The sequence below is a fragment of the Epinephelus lanceolatus genome, chromosome 1 (genome assembly GCF_041903045.1).
Source record: "Epinephelus lanceolatus isolate andai-2023 chromosome 1, ASM4190304v1, whole genome shotgun sequence".
Taxonomy (NCBI): Eukaryota; Metazoa; Chordata; class Actinopteri; order Perciformes; family Serranidae; genus Epinephelus; species Epinephelus lanceolatus.
In genome coordinates this window covers 15,324,971-15,343,227 of record NC_135734.1, presented here as the reverse complement: position 1 = coordinate 15,343,227, position 18,257 = coordinate 15,324,971, and the positions used below count along the sequence as shown (strand labels likewise).

General features: G+C 42.6%; 1 protein-coding gene across 1 annotated transcript; it reads right to left on the bottom strand.

Annotated features, from left to right (window-relative positions):
• Positions 1–12,045: 12,045 nt before the first annotated feature.
• LOC117257477 (putative nuclear hormone receptor HR38) lies at positions 12,046–17,751 on the bottom strand. Its single transcript, XM_033627703.2, has 7 exons — positions 17,612–17,751; positions 15,234–16,072; positions 14,724–14,853; positions 14,307–14,470; positions 13,109–13,311; positions 12,825–13,003; positions 12,046–12,719 (listed from the first exon to the last, which is right to left on the bottom strand). Exons 2-7 carry the CDS (start codon positions 16,068–16,070, stop codon positions 12,457–12,459), a joined length of 1,776 nt encoding a protein of 591 aa, XP_033483594.1. The 5' UTR covers positions 16,071–16,072; positions 17,612–17,751; the 3' UTR covers positions 12,046–12,456.
• Positions 17,752–18,257: the final 506 nt, after the last annotated feature.

Genomic DNA, 18,257 nt, shown 5'->3' with positions numbered 1-18,257 from the left:
CAGAGAGGCTGAGCAGTGTGATTCCATAAAAAATCTAGCACACCTTCTTGTCCCCTTTCATAAAAATGTGAACCGGTGTCTGCCACTCCACAGGCACTGTACCACAATACTAAAAAGGCCTGTCAGCCAAGACAGCCCAAAAATGTCCAGAGCATTCATTTTCTCCAGGTGGATTCAATCCACACCTGGTGCCTTGCTGCTGAGGGGCTTTTGGACTATCTCAGAGGTCTCTGCCAGTGATATGGGTGAGGCTCCCCCAAGTCTTAAAATCTGGTTCCTCAAAATTCTCTTTCCATTGCTTGACAATATCCACAGTCCGGGTCAGCATTTTTTCCCATCTGAAAACAGCCAGAGCTAAGCCCTGCTGTCCCCTCCTGTGTCAACGGTTTTTCAGATCTTCCTTGAGGCCAACCAAAAGTCTGTCTTTGTAGCCTCCCTGAATTCCTGCTACAGCCGGGTTTTTGCTTCAGTGATCACTAAAGCTACAGCTCTTCTAGCCACCAGATACCTATATGCTACTTCAGGTGACCCTCCTTCACTGCTGGTGGACACCAGCAGGTTCTAAGGTTGCTGCCACAACAGGGCATTCTGACCAAAAGCCCTGACAGCTGCCTCCACAGTTGAGGTCCTGGACATGATCCACTCAGATTCCATGTCTCCAGCTTCCCCTGGGATGCACGAGAAATTCTTCCGGTGGCAGAAGTTGAAGACCTTGCGGACAGGGGCCTTGGCCAGATGTTCTCCATTCACCCTTCTTCAAGGACGCCACCCAGACACTCTAGCCGGTACTCTGAACTGCTTGCATAAGCGCAAACAACAGCCAAAGACAAGCAACTTGCAGTAGCACACAGCCATTGAGTATCCTCACACTTTCCTTGTGCTTCTCACCCTGGGCAACTCAAAAAAAGCAAGAGTCCAGCACCACTCAAGGCGTTTGGTTCAAGAACCACTGCTATGCCTAGAGGTGAGTCCAACTATATCTACCTTGTACCACTCCACCTCCTGTACCAGATCTAGGTTCCTTTCCTGCCAGTGAGGTGATGTCCCATGCCAGCATGCCTAGATCCTTGCCTTCGCCTGCCATCCTTACACTGCATCTGCCCCCAATGCCCACCTTCTTCAGGCTGTGCTCAGCTGAGCACCATGGGTCAAGGCCTGGCTGAGCTCCCCTCCTGGGTCTGTGCCATGAGGGGGCCCCAGTATGGCAGGATACGACAATGTCAAAGAAAACCACACAAATCCTAATTTTTATGCCAAAATAGTTTGGCAACAAAAACATGGACATGAAAATTTGTGTAGCACCTTACTAGTCTTCCAACCACTCATAGGGCTTTTACACTACACATCACTTTCACACACTGGTGGTTGAGGCTGTCATACAAGGTGCCCCCCGCTACTCAGTTAACCACACACACTCACACACCGATGGCACAGCATGGAGCAATTTGGGGCTCAGAGTCTTGCCCAAAGGACACTTTGACATGCAGAGGAGGAGCGGGGGAACTATTAGCTAATGACCCACTCTACATCCTGAGCCGTCCCGACAAATGTATCATACAAAAGTATTAACCCCCATACAGTATTTCATCTTCACATGGTGAGAAAGTTTGTATGTTAATTCCTATTTTTAACTGTTCCTCATGTTTCCAAGGACATGTGTGATGCTTTATCACGCCCACAGCTTTTAATGAGATGCAAGTGTCCAAAACTGTTGAAGAAATGTTACTTCCCATAATGGTTATAAATCCAACAGGTTTACAATACACATTAGCATTAAAGAGGCTTTGCCTACATATTTTTTTTTTAGAAGTCAGAGAGTAAATTGTTGATTGATGCAGTTATTTATATTCATGTTGTACCTTATACCAATAGCCTGCACGAGTTGCTGGTTTGCCCCATGTATTTGGTCCGACCTTGAACCTCTCCCTCCACACACACACACACACACGCACACATGCACACACACACACACCACACCCTGTCCACCAGCCCCCTTTCCCCTAGCGCCATCCTTTTACATTTGATCCCTGTGTTGGGGCTCTCTGAAGTGTGCGTGGTGTATGTTTGTGTGTCGTGTGTGTGAGTGTGTGTGTGAGTGTGTGTGTGGTGTATGTTGTGTGCGTGAGTGTGTGTATGTGTGTGTGTGTGTGTGTGTGTGGGCTTTGCTGTGAATAACTTCTGGGCATGCAGCCAGGAACTGTCATCTGCTAGGGCAACACTATCCATCCTGTCAATCTTGTTTTATAATTGTAACATTCTCATATTCTCCGGCTGAGCAGGGAGAAGTTTCCAACATAGTGAGATACACACTCTCTCTCTCACACACACACACACACACACACACACACGCACACATATTGCAAACTGGACTTCTCCAGCAGCATCTGTACTTTTTATTAATTACGTTTTTAAAGGTGTAGTTATAAAGTTCATGGATTGTAAAATTAAACAGTCGACCTGTTTGCACTCACTGTCTCAAGCCCTTTTTAGATAGGAATTGTGCAAATTTGCAGGAAAGCCCAATCAGTCTTTTTTCAGCATTGGCAGTATAAAAAACAAAATCGGGGATAATGCCGCCTACCTACTTTTGTTTATACAGAATGCGCCTTTTTCGGGGTAATGGGGGGCATGAGCAAGTAACACAACGTGTAGCTCAGCGTGTGACGTAAACAGTGGGAGGGAAGCCGCGGCTAGTCAGGCGGCGATTCTCCCGTAAGGCGGCCCGTTCTTCACCGTCCCCGTCATCTGACGGTTAATGGCCTCTTCATTTGCGAGGGCAAGGAGGGCGCACAATTCCTTGTCTCCTCAGTTGCTCATCTTTACAGTGTCTGTCAGGTTTATGTCTCCCTCTTGCTACTAGCTGCTCACTAATTCCTGCTATCAGCTGTTTCCTGTTTATCCACCGCCAGTGGGTCGCACGTGTGGTGTCATCAACAGCTCCTCCCACAAGTCATCAACAGCCCCTCCCATTGCGGAAGGCCGCCTCAGTCTGTTTAAACTAAAAGTGTTCCGCCAATATGACTACCCTACGAGGCGGAAAACTGGGCACCTCGGACCAACTCACCAATCCAGCTCTGTGTGTATAAACGCTCACAGCTGGCCAGGAAAACAGCCCAACATTCACAGAAAATCTGGCAGTGTAAAAGGGGCTTCTGTCTTTATCTTTCACCTGTGTTGCTCCAAACACAGTTTTTCCTGTATTATTTATTTTAAAATGTAGGAAAAAGTAAATAAAATAGAATTCAACTCTTTGCATATATTGTGAACAAACATAACAAAGTATACAGTTGTTTTTTGGGGTAGTAATTTAAACGACTTTAAAATATATATATATATATTTTAAAAGCCAAACTTCAAAGATTTACGGTGTAAATCTTAAATCTCTTTTTCCAACTTCTAAATCTAAACCATGTTACGATACTGTAATGGATCCCTCATAAGCAGGAGACCAGAGTAGCGTTCGGGAAAAAGGCCCGTTTATTTGAGCACTCCAAAAACTCCGGTAACACTCCAGGGGGTAAAAGACTCCGTCCCAAACTCTGACTCTTCTAGCGTAACAGACACACTCCATACACACATACTCACTTACAGTACCTAGCGGGTTCCCCCTCCCCTCTCTGCTCCACCAATCTCCAGCCCGCACACTGACTGACAGCGTAGCCTGTAAACAGAGCTCAGCTGTTTGTTTAGCCTAGCAATATCTCCGGACTATAGTAGCTGCAATGGACGACTTTGAACGCGATTTTGAAGAGTTTCTTGTAGCGGACACAGATCCAGAGCTATACCTGTTTGAGCCGGAGCATACAGATGAGAGCCGGAGTACACTGAGCGGGCGAGAAGAGAAGCTGAATCCTCCGCTCCCATTTTGCTGCACAGAATGGGATTCGGTGCTACCATCGTTGGGGAGATATATCATCAGGAGGAAAAGCGCCGCAGAGAGTGCATCACAAGGAGTGAAGTTGCGTCTTCTTTTCCTCGCAGATGACGGTTCGGGTTCATTCTCTCCTGTTGCATGGTAAGTGTGGTCCATTCCCAAACTTTATAACTAAAAAAACTTTTCACTACTCTCCATCGACGAACTACTAACACTCTCTGCTGTTTCCTCCTCCTTCTTCCTTCCTTCCTCCCGCTGTCTTCGTTGGTTTATTTATACACACGAAACGTGTTCTCTGGCTGGCTGGATTGTCCGCTCGGGCTGCCTTACATACATGGCGGCGCAAGATGGCGACCTCTCTAAAGCAAGGCCCTTGCTATATATATATATATATATATATATATATATATATAAAAGCATAATTATAAGGCTACGAAAACCAAACAAATTTTATTTTATAGTGATTATACACTTATATAAACATATTATTGGGTAGAATATTCAGATTCAGATTCAGATTTGATAATAAACCATGCCAAATATTACACACTGGCCCTTTAAAATAAAAACAACATAATTATAATTTTAGGGGTAATAGCTTTGAAGCTTTGAGCAAAGAGGTTTCCACCGTCCCTTCCTTTCACACACTTAAGAATGATAATTCAGCCGGCTCACCATCCATTTATTAATTTAATCCAGCGGAGACTAAGGGCTTAAGACGGTGATGTGGGGCGTACAGTTATCGCAGGGATGGTATGAGCAATGACGTCTGCCAACTCATTTATCAGCGGACTCCCTTAGTGAAAGAGACAAGATCCAATTACAGAGGTTTCTATGGGCTCAACAATGGGCTGCTATAAATACACTTACAGAGGGTTTTCCACACTCAACAGCACACCCACATACATACAAGGACTGTTGCACATACACAGTACATGAACAAATGAATGTGTGTCTAAATGAACATGGGAGATTGTGGTCACCACTGGAATTAAATTATAATGCCAACATCTCTGATGGGTTCATTTTGGTCTTGGTGAGGGATTCAGCATTGTGCTAAAGATAAATATCTACAGAGTCTTGTGTGCACCTGTGTGTAAGTGGGTGTGCATATAAATGTATAGAGGAGGAAGAACAGTGGAGGAGGAAACACAGAAGCCCCCATCGAGTGCTAAACAGCTTCACAGAGTTATTTACAGCTCAATCCATCAATAAACGACAGGTGCAGCATCTTCACAAACAAACCTATTAGCTTTCCTCCCGCTGGAACAATATCCTCTCCAGCAATCAGCTGCTCCCTCTCTCTCTCACTCACACACACATACACATACACATATACACAAACACCAGCGTCTTTGTGACAGGCCAATATGGACAATTGTGATGACCCTCTTGCTTAATTCTTTTTAAATTATGCAAAAGAAAAAAAATGAAAGGGATGTTGTTGGTTTACAAAATATGCTTCCTATATTTATCACTGTCAGTTTTATCCTAGCAACATATTCAGACGTCAGCAGCTGTCAACAGTGGTGGTAGAACCAGTAAGTGTCCGACATTGAAAATTTTACCTGAGTGAGAGTAGGCAAGCGTTAATAGCAAAGTATACTTTGTAGAAAGTATCTAGGTTATTCATGCCAGCTAACAGTAGGTTGGCTGGCCACAACTGTGATCCAGTCCCACATATCTGAAGCAAGTATTGAAGTATAGCCACTAATTGTTTTACACACATTCATTGTCATGTGAGGATGAAGTCTACTGAGTTTAAGAATCCCCTGACTTTTTCTCTAGCACCACGGACAGGTCAAATTTTTTACTTTTTTTGTGCAATATCTCAGCATCCACTAAATAGACTGGCACCACAGACATTGTACAGACATTCATGGTTTTCAGAGGATGAATCCCCCTGGTGCCCTCATGTGCAAAAAATAAATAAAAAATGCTGTAAATTTGCCCTCTTGGATGCCCGACATGCTTACATCCCAACTTATCAAATAGTGACGCTTACTCAGTGATCCTACACACCAAAATAAGATGTGCTAGGTACCTTCCTGTGTCAGTTTTGGACAATCAGGGACGGTGTGTTAATTCACACTCATTACTTGCATTGTGTCTTTTCAAAATACACCTCTGTTTTCACAGGAAATGTACAGTTTCTACTTATGAATCCATACAGTCTTTTTCAAATAAACTTATGTCAAGGTAAAACACATCTATTTTAGGTTTTATTTCCTTATGTTTAGACACCAAAAGCCTGTGGTTGGGTTTAGAAAAAAGACATCATAGTTTGGCTTAAAATAAGTACAGTACGAATGTAGTGTCACGACATATGTCACTAGCATAGCATGCTACACATACTAGCACACTTTGTACTTAAAATAGCTCCACTGAATTTTGGTTTGACGCAAGACAAAAACAACAGGCTCCTGGGTGGAAGTCCAGAGTTTGTTTGACCCATGTAAATCCCTTTCCAGAATATTGCAGAATATTGGCTTGGTTGTGCTATAGCTCCACCAAGGTGTTAGTCCCACCACTTAACAACCAATAAAATTTGCCAAGCAGAATGAGCCAGCTTCTTCTTTTTTCATTTAGTCTTATTTTTTAACTTTATGTTGTCTCTTTGCTTTGGCTCAACAGTGCCTCCACAACACCTACCGTATGTGCTGTATTCTGTAATCTCATGTGCCCATCAGGATGTAATGACTTTGGTGAGCCCATGACTTTTCCCATCAGTTCTTCAACACTTGATTTCTTTTTTGGATTTCCCATCAGCCTCAACTGTACATGTAAAGCTATGCTGGTGAACAGGTAGTTCAAACATTATTCATGCCTAATATAAATATATTAGCATGCTGACAGGTATTAGTATTAACAGTAGCTCAAAGCACCACATTGTCTGAGTGCAGCCTCACAGAGCTGCTGGCATGCTGTAGACTTCAGTGCCATTTTTGATGCCTTACTGGTTTCATTTTCAAAATGTTATTCTGCAAAGTAACTTGTAACTGCATCTGTCAAATCAATGTTGTAGAGTAAAAAGTAAAACGTTTGCTTCTCATTCATTCATTCATTTTCTGTAACTGCTTATCCTGTTGGGGGTCACAGGTGTACTGGAGCCTATCCCAGCTGACAGTGAGTGACAGGCGGGGTACAACCTGGACAGTTTACCAGACTATCACAGGGCGTTTGCTTCCCAGTTGTAGTAAAATATAAGTATAAAGGGACATGATGTATTATACTATACTAGTAATTGAACTTAAGTACAGCGCTTGAGTAAACATACTTAGATACATTCTACCACTGTTCTCAAACCTTTCCTGTCACGTACAAGGTGGTGCAGAAGCATAAAACGTGGAGATCAGCATGTTCGTCCAACAAATCACCATGACAAGCGAGCCACACTTTACTGGTCAGAACATAATGTCTCATGTGTGTGGGGTGTAAGGCTTCAGTCTGTCCTGAATGCAGAGTGTTGCATGACAGGGCACAGGTCAAATGTTACGGGGCCAATGGCAGCTCCAGATGGTACCTTTCCACTTTTGGAAAAAGATGGTGTCAAGAAAGACAGCAACTTCAAACATGTGATATATTGGCAGGGGGATGTATTTTGAGTTTAGGTTTGGGCAGTGAGTAGAAGCAACATGTCTGACCTGTCATGGATATGTGATCAAAAAGAATGGAAGTCAAAAGGGATTAACACAGTAGATTGTTCTGATTAAAAGATAGGTTTTAGTCAGAACCAAAAGAGCCCTCTGAGCTGCCGCATTCATCTAAATCCTTCTTATGAAACTGTACTCGTCTGCTGTTCCCATTACATCTGACTTGGGCAGCATGCTTGCCACTTTGTAACATAATGAACACCTCAATGCAAGCTAGCTTTCATATGCCTCCTCCTCTTTTCTCCCCTTGTCCCTTTTTTCCACTTAGTCTGCCAACACCAAAATCCAGATGACCGGAACGTGGTGTACAGTAGGATCGGGTGTCGAGCGGCTGAATGCAGTCGGTGTTGCAGTCTGCTGTGGCTGAGAGTGGCACGGTGTCGTCTTCCCTTTGGTCGGGGATGTTGCCAACCTTAACGCCATGTGTGACAAAACAACACAGACTCAGTGAAAAGGAGATGAAGGACTAATTTTGGTCACTTTTCATCACGTTATTAATATGTAAGAGGCTGCAGCACTGTGAGTGCTGTGTTAAATAAAGACTAAGCTTTGTTTCCTACACTGCTCACACTGATGGGGAGACATTTTCTAAACTCTTCTTAAAGGATGAGTCTGGTGATATTTCTTTTTTTTTTTTGTCAAAAATCCAATAAAAAGGCCAAAAACATGGGGCATTGGTGGCTTAGTGGATAGAGCAGGCGCCCCATATACAAGGCTGTTGCTGCAATGGCCCAGGTTCAAGTCCAGCCTGTGGCCCTTTGCTGCATGTCATCACTCCTTTCTCTCTCTCTCTCTCTCTCTCTCTCTCTCTCTCTGTCTCTCTCCCTTCACACTTGGCTGTCCTGTCCATTAAAGCCAAAAATCCCCAAAAAATATCTTTAAAAAAAAAAAAAAAAGACCAAAAACATCAATTAATCAATCTTTACTACAAAGTTTTGCCTATAGAAAAAGCCTGATAAAACCTACTCTACATCTGGCTGTGAGGCTGTACTTAAAACAGTTGTATGCAGTGTATTAGCATAACTATGATTTACACTGGAATTCCACTGGATGCGTGTTCGTTGCGGAACGGCTGCGGTGGTTATCCACTGCATGCTCCGCCGTCCATCAACACCCACCGGCTGCGTTTGCTGTGCGGAGCGGTGCAGCTCCGCCAGACAACGGGAGTCACGAGGACCCACGAGATCTCACGAATTCACGCATAATCGTGTGATATAACAAGATGTAGTTTCTATAAACAGAACCACAAAACCAGAGTAGTAGGAAGACATCTCAGTGCACCTCCATGATTAACATCTCCTCATCCATGGTGTCAATGTTAGCATGTGCACAATGACAGTGCTAACATGGTGATGTTTAACATGCTCACCATTCTAGTTTAGCATGTTAGCATGCCAACATTTGTTCCCACATTTGTGGGATTGTCAAAGTCAATCCGACAATCCGTTCATCTATAAGATGAATAAGCCATGTTGTTACGCTTAGTGAGATGTTCCTTGATTACACAGAACCTGGGCACTGCAATTTATTTTACAATTGACCTATGGCTAAGTCCCGCCCTCAAACGTGATGAGCCAATCACAGTGCGTATAGCCATTCTCCTACACTTGGACATTCTTTGCTTTTTTTGCAGTTTTGTTCGGTTTTGTGAGCTTTTTCGGAGATTTGAAGTTTAAAAATGGTCAAATGGTGTGCATGGGGTACATGCAACTCCGACACAAGGTATCCTGAGAGGCTGGGCGACGAGGTGTATTTTTTTTTACACTTTAAACCACATCTCAACAGAGAAAAGTGTCTCCTTTGGATAAAGTTGTGTGGTAACGTTAGACCACAACATCAACTCAGCGTGAACAAGATTAACAATGATGTCTACAACTGTTTTAAGGTAAGTCAACATTGTGTTTGAGGCAACATATTGTCACTTTGCTGGAAAGAAATATGAAGTTATCTTTAATGTTAGCTAAAGTTAGCCTAACGTTAGCTCCAAGCTGCGTTGTTCATCATGTCACCTTGTTTGCTGGGAGTTCATTAACCTATTTTGTTCTAGTTTTGTACTTTGGTGATCGTACATCATTAGTTGTTGTCCATAGGGCTCTAGTTAAGCTAACGTTAATGTCTGGAGCTTAGCTTCATTAACTTATCTGTAATCGCAGAGATAACAAAGGTTGGCAAACGTTATGCTGAATGATTAAATGTAAATACTGTAGCACCAAACTAACAGAGAGACACTCTTGGTAAAGATGGTAAAAAGCCCGTTATCCTTTTCTCATATTCTGAGCCAAAAACCTTAACTTCAGTGGCACTTTAACTTTTGTCTTTGATGGCGATGGCAACGAGATGCGGTTCACAAGCGTACACTGTGACCTGTAAATTTTGGCTTGTAATTTAAGTTTTTCATCAACCTTCTCAACAATAAAATGATTAATACATCCCTCCAATGTGTAGTTTAGGCCCTTTTGGTTACTTCTCAATGACATCTGATCGTTATGTCTCCAAAAATCATCAGTTGTCTCCTGTGAAATGTCGTGTACTGTGACACCTGCCATAGCGCCCGGTCACTGAATGACTGTTGATAGTTTGTCCGAGTGAGTGGAAGGGGCGTGGCTTAGCCATAGGTCAATTGATCCAACAAACACGGTTCTGTTGCTGTCAGTACTCAATAGCACGACAAATCTGCAGCTGAATATAGTCCCCATCAAACACATACTTTACTGTTTGAGTGGCAATTGCAAAAAGGTTACAGTGCCCAGCAAGTTTAGGGGATTATTTAGCCTTTTAAAAAACTTTAAGTATACGTTAGTGACCTTTTCATCTTCAGTAAGAACCAGTGTGATTGTGGGTGAGAGCCAGGAACAGTAGTAGGGAAGTTGGAAAGTATTGAGTATACAGACCAAAACATTAATGATTTTGGTCTTTTTGTGTAATTTGCTGACAATATATAGAATATCATCAGCCTTATCCTACAACCATTTTTGTAAGCCAGTGCTTCCTAAGACAGAATATAAAATTCACCCCCTTTGAAATTTACACCATGATGAAATGCAACAGAAACATAGAGAAACTAGCACTTACTCATCTTCCCCAACAGGAAGCAGAAGACACTAAAAATATATTTGGGTAGACAGCATAGAGACAATAATCTGACACAGGCCACATGGAAATATATCACTCCATTTCCTAACATATAAACAAAGGCAGCCACTGACGTATTTTCAAAAAAGATTTAATATCAAATATTCTCTGTCTTTTAACCATAGACTGTATATAAAGAATCTATGCTTTTAACACTTCTGCACCATTTTACGAAAGCCCTGGCAGTATTTTCAAAGTCCACACACACACACATGTCCAAAACAAAACACATACAGTTGAAGAAAAAATGTGTTCTTCATCTTGTTTTCACACTGTTTGAAGTGCTCTTAGCTGCTCATCTTCTCATCACATGTCACTGTGATTCCTTAAGATATTTCTTTAGTTCATTTTGAGATGAAAATACAAAATAAATCCAACATATAAAAACTGCAGAACTCAGAAGAATGTGGAAGACAGTAGGAGAGCTTTACAAACACATGCAGGGTGATGTGTTTGCAGCCAAAGACAAGAAACCAGTTGATGTTGAACATAAAATGTCTGCTTAAGCATGTGGATTTTCTTGACTTGTTGGGTTAAAAACAAATCATTGAATGGGGTATACTGTATCTAATTGTGGATGCAAGGAGACTCATGAAATGTGCTTTGACTTCATTTAGTCTAAAACTGGACGGCTCTGCTGCTGTTATAAAGTTCACTGCCTCAGGAACATGAACAGGATTTAGTTCTTATAGATCCTAAACCACATGTCATCACTTGATCTCTTCCTAGTTTTGCAATGTGAAGTGTGTGTTCAAGTATTGTGTTCTCTAAATTAACAACCTCATGGCTCAGGCACTTCATAACAAAAGCTGGCACAGACCTGAAATCATATTCCAATACAAAATTAATTTTGATGGTAACACTGAAATAGATAATTTCACATCTGTAATAACAGGGTCTTGCTGTGTGTGATATTTGGAATGAAAATTCATTTAGTGTCACTTAATTAATATGGTTCGAGGACTGAGGTTTTATAAAAGGCACTGCATTTTCATTCAGCAAGTCCATTTTGTTCTCAAAAGCCCAAAAAGTATTGGGTAAAGTTGTTACAGGGACATGCAGTTCAACAGGAACGCTGCCAGCAGCAGCCTTTACAAGGTGTTGCAAAATGGCAGCACAAGAGTTATGGCAGAACATTTTGTTTAGCTTAAGGCAACAAGGTTTAAGTGGTAGTATCAAAATAAGAGTAAACTTTGGTCCAAGACCTTCCACAGGAGCACAACTAGGACTAAAACTATCTTTTGTGATTCAAAGAACTTAGTATTTCCCTTTCTTAAATTAGGATTCCACAGTTCTTTAAAGAAACAGGTGATTCTGCCTGCCCTTTTCTACTAAAAATTATATTATCTCAGCTTCTTAGTGGGAACAAAAGCAACTTTAAAAACATGCATTTTAAGAGATTAGTGTGTTTCTTTTGTTTTTAGAAAAAGCTGAGTATGTAACACTGCATTGCATCTACCCAGATATCCATGTCTTACAAGCTGCATAGCAGGACAACATTCACACATCGAGCACAGCAATAAAATCATTTTACAAATGCACACAAGAAATATATATAAACTGTGTCCTGAACTGTAACACCATCTCAGCTCTGTCTGGGACAGTATCCTTGAACTGAAATAAATCTTTATGTGGTACTCACACAGGTACCATGTTAGAAAAATAATCTTGAACCATGTCAGACATTCGTCAGTACACAAGTCAGTGTGACAGAAGGAGGTTCATCCGTAGAGTTCAATGATAGAACCTCACATTAAGTGCTTTTTTACAAATAACACATTTGTGTTATTGTTTTTTTCAGAACGGCAGAGTATCCATGAAGATTTTCTCCACTATTGGTGGAGGAGGGACCAGGTCCTCCAGTTTCAGGTAGAAGATGCGCTGCAGGCCCTGTGTGCATAGAGTCCTCAGTTCAGGGAGTTTGCCCAGAAGACGAGAAAGATAGTTGGGCTGGGTCCGGCTCGGCTCTGATCCATTTCCGTTCACGTGTTCCCTTAAACAAGTGATGAGATGACTCTGAAAGTCTTCCACCCGTTTGGGCTCTTTGAGGCCATGGCGATCTAGATGCAAAAGATGTTCTCATGAGAAACACTTTCCTGAATACAAACATAAAATTCACCCTTCAGTAATATTCACCCTAATGAAGACCAAACAGAAGCTCTCACCTGTGATGATAACTAATGCTGCGAGGCAGGCAAACAATGAGACGTCTAAGTTCATGCGGTGAAGGCTTTGCGAGAAATCCATGATGGAGTCAATCCAGTCACCAAAACTGCGAACGCACTGCAGTCGGTGGAGCACCACACCATTACAGAAGATCAGCTTGTTCTTCTCAGGATTTGACCTGCACAGTTTCAAACCAATAGAACAATCAGCATATTGAAAGGTGCACATTAATCCAGCAAAATATTCCTTAGCCAGACATTTTTTAAACTGTAAAAATGCTGACCTGTATGCGAGTCGCAGAATGAAGAGCTCAACAAAGGCAGATTCAAGCAGCAGCTCTTGGTCTTCTGTGCAGAAGTCTGTGAATCCCGGGATGGTTTCAGCCCAACTTCTTATCACATCCAAAGCACCGGTCAGCAGATCATAAAACTGCTGGATATCACTAGCATCCTCCTTTTCTTTCAGGTTGTCCACTGTCTCCTGGTACTGAAGAGGAAGAGAAGGAAAGCGTCAATACTGAAAAGAACTGCAGACACCATCAATGAGATGTTCACTGTCATGCTTCATCCTGTGCTGTGGAAACTGTTACTGTCTCAAATCGAATGCCTCTGTACTTAAACTGGCTATTTTGAATGCAAAGGTGCAATCCCACTGAGAGGTATGGCACAATGCAGTGCACTATGAGTGCGCAATTTGGGGACTCATAACGGTCAAAAAGCCAAGTGTGTAGAATGAAACTTCTCACACTCACTGGTCGCCTTGTGGCCTACGTAGCAGAAAGAGCGGGACGACAACCACAATTCAAACTTGTGAATGCCAACTACTGCGATAATCCCAAAGCATTGTACAAATATACATGTCCATTTTTTTCACTACCACTCTAAGGTTGTCGAACATAGGTCATCAGTTTGTTTTTTGGGGTTAATTCTGTAATAATTTGGCACTGCAAACAATAACTCCAATGCTAACGTTAGCTTCCTAGCTAGCTAACAGCGGCACGTTGTATCATCAGGCACTGACGTGATGTGGTGTGGTGTAAGCTATACCTTTAGGTATTTATGCATGTTAAACTGTCGTTTTCACCGTAAAAGATTTTAGTATCACATTTGTGGTCAGATAGTTGACAAGTTGTAAATATTTGCAAAATGTAGCAGCTCATTACCTCAGTATCGGCCATGGACATTCATAGATATAGAAATGTGCCATGAATGCACGTTCATTTCATTCGATAAATAAATACAGAGAAAGTCAAGTTGGCAAAGAAGCAGATATAGCATGCATATATTTTGGCAAATGACAATCGTTCGTCAGATATCAGCAATAATGCTCCGTCTGGTTGCAATTCACCCAGCAGAAGAAGAAAAGCTGACAGATCTTGTGATTGTCATATCATATAGGGTATGCGGTGTACTAATGGAAGTATCCAATTTGAGACACAGCATGTGTGATCTGATCTGATAGGTACAAGTCTTGAGCTTTACCTCAGAGTAGTCAAGCTTTCCAATGGTTGGGTTTGAGTCCAAATGAGCCCTTACAAGGGAGGCAATGATGTTGACACTGGGGGTTGTTGATGAAGCCTCGGCCACAGTCTTGGGTTTGGAAGGCAGACGTCCCCGGCGACCTTTGAGGCTGTCTGTGCGAACAACTGGGACAGGGACAGAAAAGAGGGACACTTCAAGCACACGTTTGTGACTCTCACATGGCTGTCGCTGCACCCCGCAATTTAAAAAACAACTGCTGTATCAGTTTCAGTTTCTCTTTTTCTGCAGCTGGCACTATATGGCTCCGGTTACATATGCCTGTCATTCCTAGCTTTGGTTTCACAAGACTGTCATTACAAACCCCAGTTTCTTGTCATCATACATAAGTCAATGAAAGTGAGTCTGACATTGTTTTACCTTCTTTGACCATTCCCACTGCGAGACATTTCTGGAAACGGCAGAACTGGCACCGGTTTCTCCTCCTCTTGTCCACAGGACAGTCTTTATTGGCGAGGCACACATACTTTGCATTTTTCTGTACAGTTCGCTGTTAAATTGGGGAAAAAATACATTACAGTGGGTCTGTAATGCTGAACACATAAAACAATGTAAATGGCACAAAGACAATAATAAATCTGTGTGCTGCCTCTATGTAACTCAGAAGTATAGTCTGATCAATACTGGATTTTTGAAGCTGATACCAACACCAATATTCAAGAGTTCAAAATCAAATAATTACTTTTTTACATAAACATAGGGAGACACTTTTAATAAGGATCCCTTAAATTTGTCCTATCACCTGACATATACACTGATACCAATATATCTGTAATAAGCTATTATCAGCTGATCTGCTCAGCTGAGCCAATTTATCAGTCGAGCTCTATTGAGAAGAATAAACCAGCAAAATGCTGTCCAGCTATTTACCTTGAAGAAACCTTTGCAGCCCTCACAGGTGCGGACTCCATAGTGCTGACATGATGCATTGTCACCACAAACTGCACAGCGGCCCTCACTGGATCCTGGGTTGTGGGTTTTAGGCGATGTCATAGTCCCCTCCACTATCCTGGGGCTCTCCAGGGGTCCATGCTCCAGGGACATGGGGGGGCAATGAAGGGGAGAGACATGCTGCTGAGGAGGCAGGAAGAAAGGGTCATCATGACCTGGCTGAGCATCCTGATGCTGCCCCAGGGGGGAGTGCTGTTCTGGTGTGGGGCTGAAGGTGAAAAAGGAGAGCTGCTGGGCCATGGCAGTCTTATCAGCCACAGAGGAGGGGGGGGCTGAGGAGTAGGGGCTGAAAGGGGAATCCCAGACAGGTGCAGACTGGGCCTGAAAGCCCGATGTTGGAGGGGAAGCAGCGGCATAAACCGGGCTGCCATAGTAGTCGGAGCCACATGAAGACAGCGTTTCATCAAGACAGCTCAGCGCAAAGGAACCTGGGTAACAGCCATACACCTGGAGATCATCTAGCTTGAAAGCTTGGCTCTGCATCTGAGGGCAGGAGCTTTCAGCTACTGCGTTGTGGCTGAATGAAACTGTAGAGGCCGGAGGAGAGGTGGTAATCTTGCAGGAATAAGCATCAAACTCCCCCACATAGCCATTTCCCACCAAGGTGTTGATGCTGGGCAATGAAGATGTAGACAGCTGGTCCTTTTGGCCACTGATGTCCATCATCAGTTTGGCACTGAGGTCAGGATTCAAGAACTCAGAGCTGAAGTAGGTGTCATGGGACAAGGATGCATACTGGGTTTGTACACAGGGCATCGCTAGAACAGAGGACAACAACAATTACTGCGATGAAAATAAACCTCTATGCTTGTCCATACACATTGTAAATAGAATAAAAGTCAGCAAAATCACTTGGGATAACAGGGCTTGATAAGCATACAATGAAGTTCAGACATCCCAGTAAATTAGATATTCCTTTAGGTCAGCATTTTTGTAAATCTGTCCCCTGTAACCATCCAAACAGTAGCCTACATTCACACCTTGAACGCACACGGTCTCATTTCCCCAACATGCCATTTCTCTAGCTTAAGGGCTAATCAGTCCTCTGTAGAAAATGCAGAGGGAGGTCCAGCGGAGCCATCAGATATCGTCACATATTGTGTTACTGGCTGTTAATGCTTTGAAAACCTCCTTCAGTGGAGGGCAACCCTCTTTCACAGGGACTGTACCAAGGAGTGCTGCAGATTGTATTTCAGGGTGGGCTACATGCCAGCTGAAATAGGAAAGGTGGCAAAGCCTGTTTATGTGTGTATGTGTCTGTGTGGCGTGTGTATGGTTAGGTGGATAGGCGTGTAACAACAAGTGCGAACTTCCTCGCTCTGTAGCTTTTTCAATACAAAAGTGAAGCACACCTGATGATTCTTTGCAAAATTGCTTAAACTTAAACCTGACTGTGAAAGTACATTCATAAACCCACAACTGAGCTTGATTAATGGGGAGACCACACTGCTCAAGTGTCCAAGGTGTGTTTTATGACCTATAAATACACCCTACTCTATAACCTACGTCTGCTCGTATAGCAACAGTAATAGATCCACATGTAAAACATGCATGTAAAATCTTGGAAAGTAATTACGATGACAGCACACTGACATACGCTCTGAAGGATTTAAGTTGACACCAGACAACTGATTAAACTTTTAGGAAAGTACTAATAGCACAGTTGTATTACTAGCAGAAGTCACTAAAGACAAAATATACTCTATTTTAGCAACTATTTAGCATATAACAAGATTTGCACTTTCCATAAGAATAAATTATGTTCAGCTTATGTGTATTAGGTACGCCTGGCTTTATACCAGAGTGGTGTTGATGCAACTTTTTGGAGGCTGTAGTTTGTTCTGCTGGTGTGGTAATATGTTGTCTACCCCATTCTATCAATAAGGGTAATATAGTTACATCAACACCTCTCTAAAACAACATCAACAAAACTAAACCCTATAACCATGAAAGAAAGATTTGTATCAGGGGTGTTGTATTAGACTGCATGTGTTTTAGCCAGGTGTAGCTACCTAACAAACCTGCAGCTGAGTGTGTAGCTCTGACTGCTACCCTGAGAGGGAGGCTGAGGCACATATGGCATCTTTAAACATTATTTCAAACTGATTTAAGTATAACATGTTTAACTCTTGTATTAGCAGCCATGTAAGCCTTACCATTTTTAATTAAGGCTATATTATTATAAAAGGTGCTATAATGAAGCATAAAGGCAAACATCAATCTGACATCAGCCTTCATGTGACACCCTACATAAACTAATATCAAAACATGCAAACCCACAGTTCCCTCTCACTCACCTGGTTCAAGTAAATATCCGGATTTTGAAGCTTTTCATTTATTCCAAACGACTGAAACTGATGAATGTCACCTCTGCCAGCTGCTGTCAGTACACACACTCATTGAAACACACGTTCACACACACATACTGGGTCAGACCGACGCAGGAGGCTCCATACACTCTTGTTTTATTTTGGCTGCGTCGACAAAAAGGGCGGGTCAATGCCCAAACATGGTGAACAGGGCGGTGGAACGTTCCGGCTCGGGAGCCAATCAGCGTCGGCCCGACATAGACGTTCTTCCGTGTGACGCACGCACGGAATTCCATTGACGCAAGAGCCGGGGGAGCGTGCGTTCTAAATATAACCCAACAACGACAGCGGGGCTCACGTGGGGCTATTACTGGATGAAAAAGGCTAAAAATAGCCGCAGTTTGGAGGTGCACACGTTTTATGAGTGGAAATGTAGATGATATAAACGTTTACAGCAGGGAGGTGTGTTGTCACATGACACACCAGGAAACACCTGTGCGTTCTTTTTTCCAACAATAGGATTTCTGTTTTGAAAGAACTGCTAGAAACTCCCTACCCTCTGCCATGTCTCAACTAAACTCGTGGAGGAAAAGGTACCTGCTATAAGCACACATCACTATTCAGCACCTGAACT

Excerpts from the sequence above, each read along its gene's own strand:
- LOC117257477 (XM_033627703.2), bottom strand. The coding sequence starts at position 16,070 with ATGCCCTGTGTACAAACCCAGTATGCATCCTTGTCCCATGACACCTAC. Across the intron at positions 13,312-14,306 it reads GAAAGCTTGACTACTCTGAG|TACCAGGAGACAGTGGACAA; the intron begins GTAAAGCTCAAG and ends CTTCCTCTTCAG. Across the intron at positions 12,720-12,824 it reads AGCATTAGTTATCATCACAG|ATCGCCATGGCCTCAAAGAG; the intron begins GTGAGAGCTTCT and ends TTTTGCATCTAG.